Source organism: Lepus europaeus, chromosome 15, assembly GCF_033115175.1.
Source record: "Lepus europaeus isolate LE1 chromosome 15, mLepTim1.pri, whole genome shotgun sequence".
Lineage (NCBI taxonomy): Eukaryota > Metazoa > Chordata > Mammalia > Lagomorpha > Leporidae > Lepus > Lepus europaeus.
In genome coordinates this window covers 18,061,214-18,063,456 of record NC_084841.1, presented here as the reverse complement: position 1 = coordinate 18,063,456, position 2,243 = coordinate 18,061,214, and the positions used below count along the sequence as shown (strand labels likewise).

The 2,243-nt window shown below is 45.5% G+C and overlaps 1 protein-coding gene across 1 annotated transcript; it reads right to left on the bottom strand.

Annotated features, from left to right (window-relative positions):
* Positions 1–1,003: 1,003 nt before the first annotated feature.
* LOC133774180 (small ribosomal subunit protein uS2-like) lies at positions 1,004–1,867 on the bottom strand. Its single transcript, XM_062211813.1, has one exon. The coding sequence runs from the start codon at positions 1,865–1,867 to the stop codon at positions 1,004–1,006; it is 864 nt and encodes a 287-aa protein (XP_062067797.1).
* Positions 1,868–2,243: the final 376 nt, after the last annotated feature.

Sequence of the window (2,243 nt, the reverse complement as noted above, 5' to 3'; positions counted from 1 at the left end):
TCTTTCTTGAATTTCTACCAACAGGAAAAGAGTAAAAGATTACAAGCAAGCATTCTACAGAATACAAGAAAATCATACATATAAACATTTACACACACACACACACAGAGCCACTAAACAAATGAGAGATGCTCAGTCATAACTATTAGAAATTCAGTAATTGTCAAAATAATAAAAATCATGATTCGCTGCTATACATGTCTATCTCTTAATACCAATTCATCCATTAAAATCCTGACCTTGAATGAGAAGAAATTAAATATAATTTCATTTTTAATTTTTTTTGACAGGTAGAATTATAGACAGAGAAAGAGACAGAGAAAAAGGTCTTCCTTCTGTTGGGTCACCCCCCAAATGGCCGCTACGGCTGGCGCTGCGCTGACCTGAAGCCAGGAGCCAGGTGCTTCCTCCTGGTCTCCCATGTGGGTGCAGGGGCCCAAATGCTTGGGTCATCTTCCACTGCCCTCCCGGGCCACAGCAGAGAGCTAGATTGGAAGAGGGGCAACCGGGACTAGAAACCTGTGCCCATAGGGGATGCCGGCGCTGCAGGTTGAGGATTAACCAAGTTAGCCACAGCACCGGCCCCTCGTTTTTAAAATTCTAACAAGAAAAAGTCTGCTATCTGCCTCAACCCAAAACAACTATATAAACCCTATGGAAAAAGATATCAGTTGAACATTTAAAAAATGTATTTTATATACTATACAACAAAGTGATAGTTTGTATCACTCACTAAAGGAGGAAGAGAAGCCAAGATGGAGAGGAGTTGGTGGGAGAGGGTGGAATAGAATCATTTTTTGCATGTATTGTCCCCTTTCTGTAAGAATTCCTCAGCTTTTTTATTTATTTATTCACTTATTTTCTTTTCCAGGTGCAGTAGGGTAGGTAACAGCCCTCTAATGTTTAAATTTACACTTTTTTTTTTTTGTCTGTAGAAACTGGTGTTTATTTTCTGTCAATCTCATTTCCATGACAAGAGTTTAAGACCACTCAGTGGTTGTCCCTACCCACTCGGTGGCCTGAGCAGTGGGCACTGCAGACCAGTCTTCAGTGGTGGGAGAGCACTCCAGTCCTCAGTGGGGAACTGCTGAATGGGCACAGAGGGCACCTGCACGCCTTCAGACCAGGCAGCAACCTCAGGCTGGGTAGCAGTGATCTCAGGCACTGGGGTTGTCCATTCACCCTGAAACTCCTCCTTGGTCACAGCTTTTTCAGCGGCGGCCTGCTCTTCTTTTTCAATCTCTTCAGGATCTCTGTAGAAGTAGAGATCAGGCAGGACCTCCCAGGGGTGTTCACAGGAGATGGTACCACGCATGCGCAGAACCTCCTGGGCCAGCATCCACCACATCAGACCCACTGAGTGGGCTCCCTTGTTGTTGCACGGGATTGCAATGTCAACATAACGCAGAGGAGAGTCTGTGTTACACAGAGCAATGGTAGGCAGGTTCACGTAAGATGCCTCCGTGAGAGGCTGGTGGTCAGCCTGAGGGTCAGTAACCACCAGAAGCCGTGGTTCCCGGAAGGCTGCCTGGATCTGGTTAGTGAATGTTCCAGGCGTGAAGCGGCCAGCAATGGGAGTAGCTCCAGTGGCAGCAGCAAACTTCAGCACAGCTCTCTGGCCAGTGTTCCTGGAGGACATCACACTGACATCAGCAGGGTTTTCAATGGCCACAATAGCACGAGCTGCCAACAGAAGCTTCTCCCAGGTCCTCTTCAGACTGATGATGTAGATGCCATCACTTTTCCTTTTGTAGATGTACTGTTCCATCTGGAAGTCAAGGTTGATGCCACCTAGGTGGGTTCCTGCTGCAAGGAACTTGAGGACATCCTCCTCCTTCATTTGCAGGACATCAAGGGCTCTGGACATTGTGACAGCTTCCCCTTCCTTAAGTTACGCCGGGAATCAAGAACAACGCCGTATGGACCCCTCGCCGGGTAGCGCGGAAAGACTAAATTTCCACTTAACATAAAGTTACCACTCTGAACACGTTTAGGACAACATAAAGTCTGAAGACTTGGAAACATGGCAGTCATGTATGCAGATTAGAGTGTGGTATAAGGTTTAAACTCTTCAGCCTCTCCACTGGTGTGAATTGCTAAGTCACAAAGAGGACAGTTTCAATATTTCTAATCAGAAAAGGGTAATTAGGGGTTGTGTTTTCTCTGAATAATGCCATAATATCACTTCTTATAGCTGATTAATTTAGTATGTTTTTGTAGTGCAGATGTTGGTATCAAGAAAA

Bases quoted from the DNA above. Each gene is read 5' to 3' on its own strand.
- LOC133774180 (XM_062211813.1), bottom strand. From the start codon at position 1,867: ATGTCCAGAGCCCTTGATGTCCTGCAAATGAAGGAGGAGGATGTCCTC.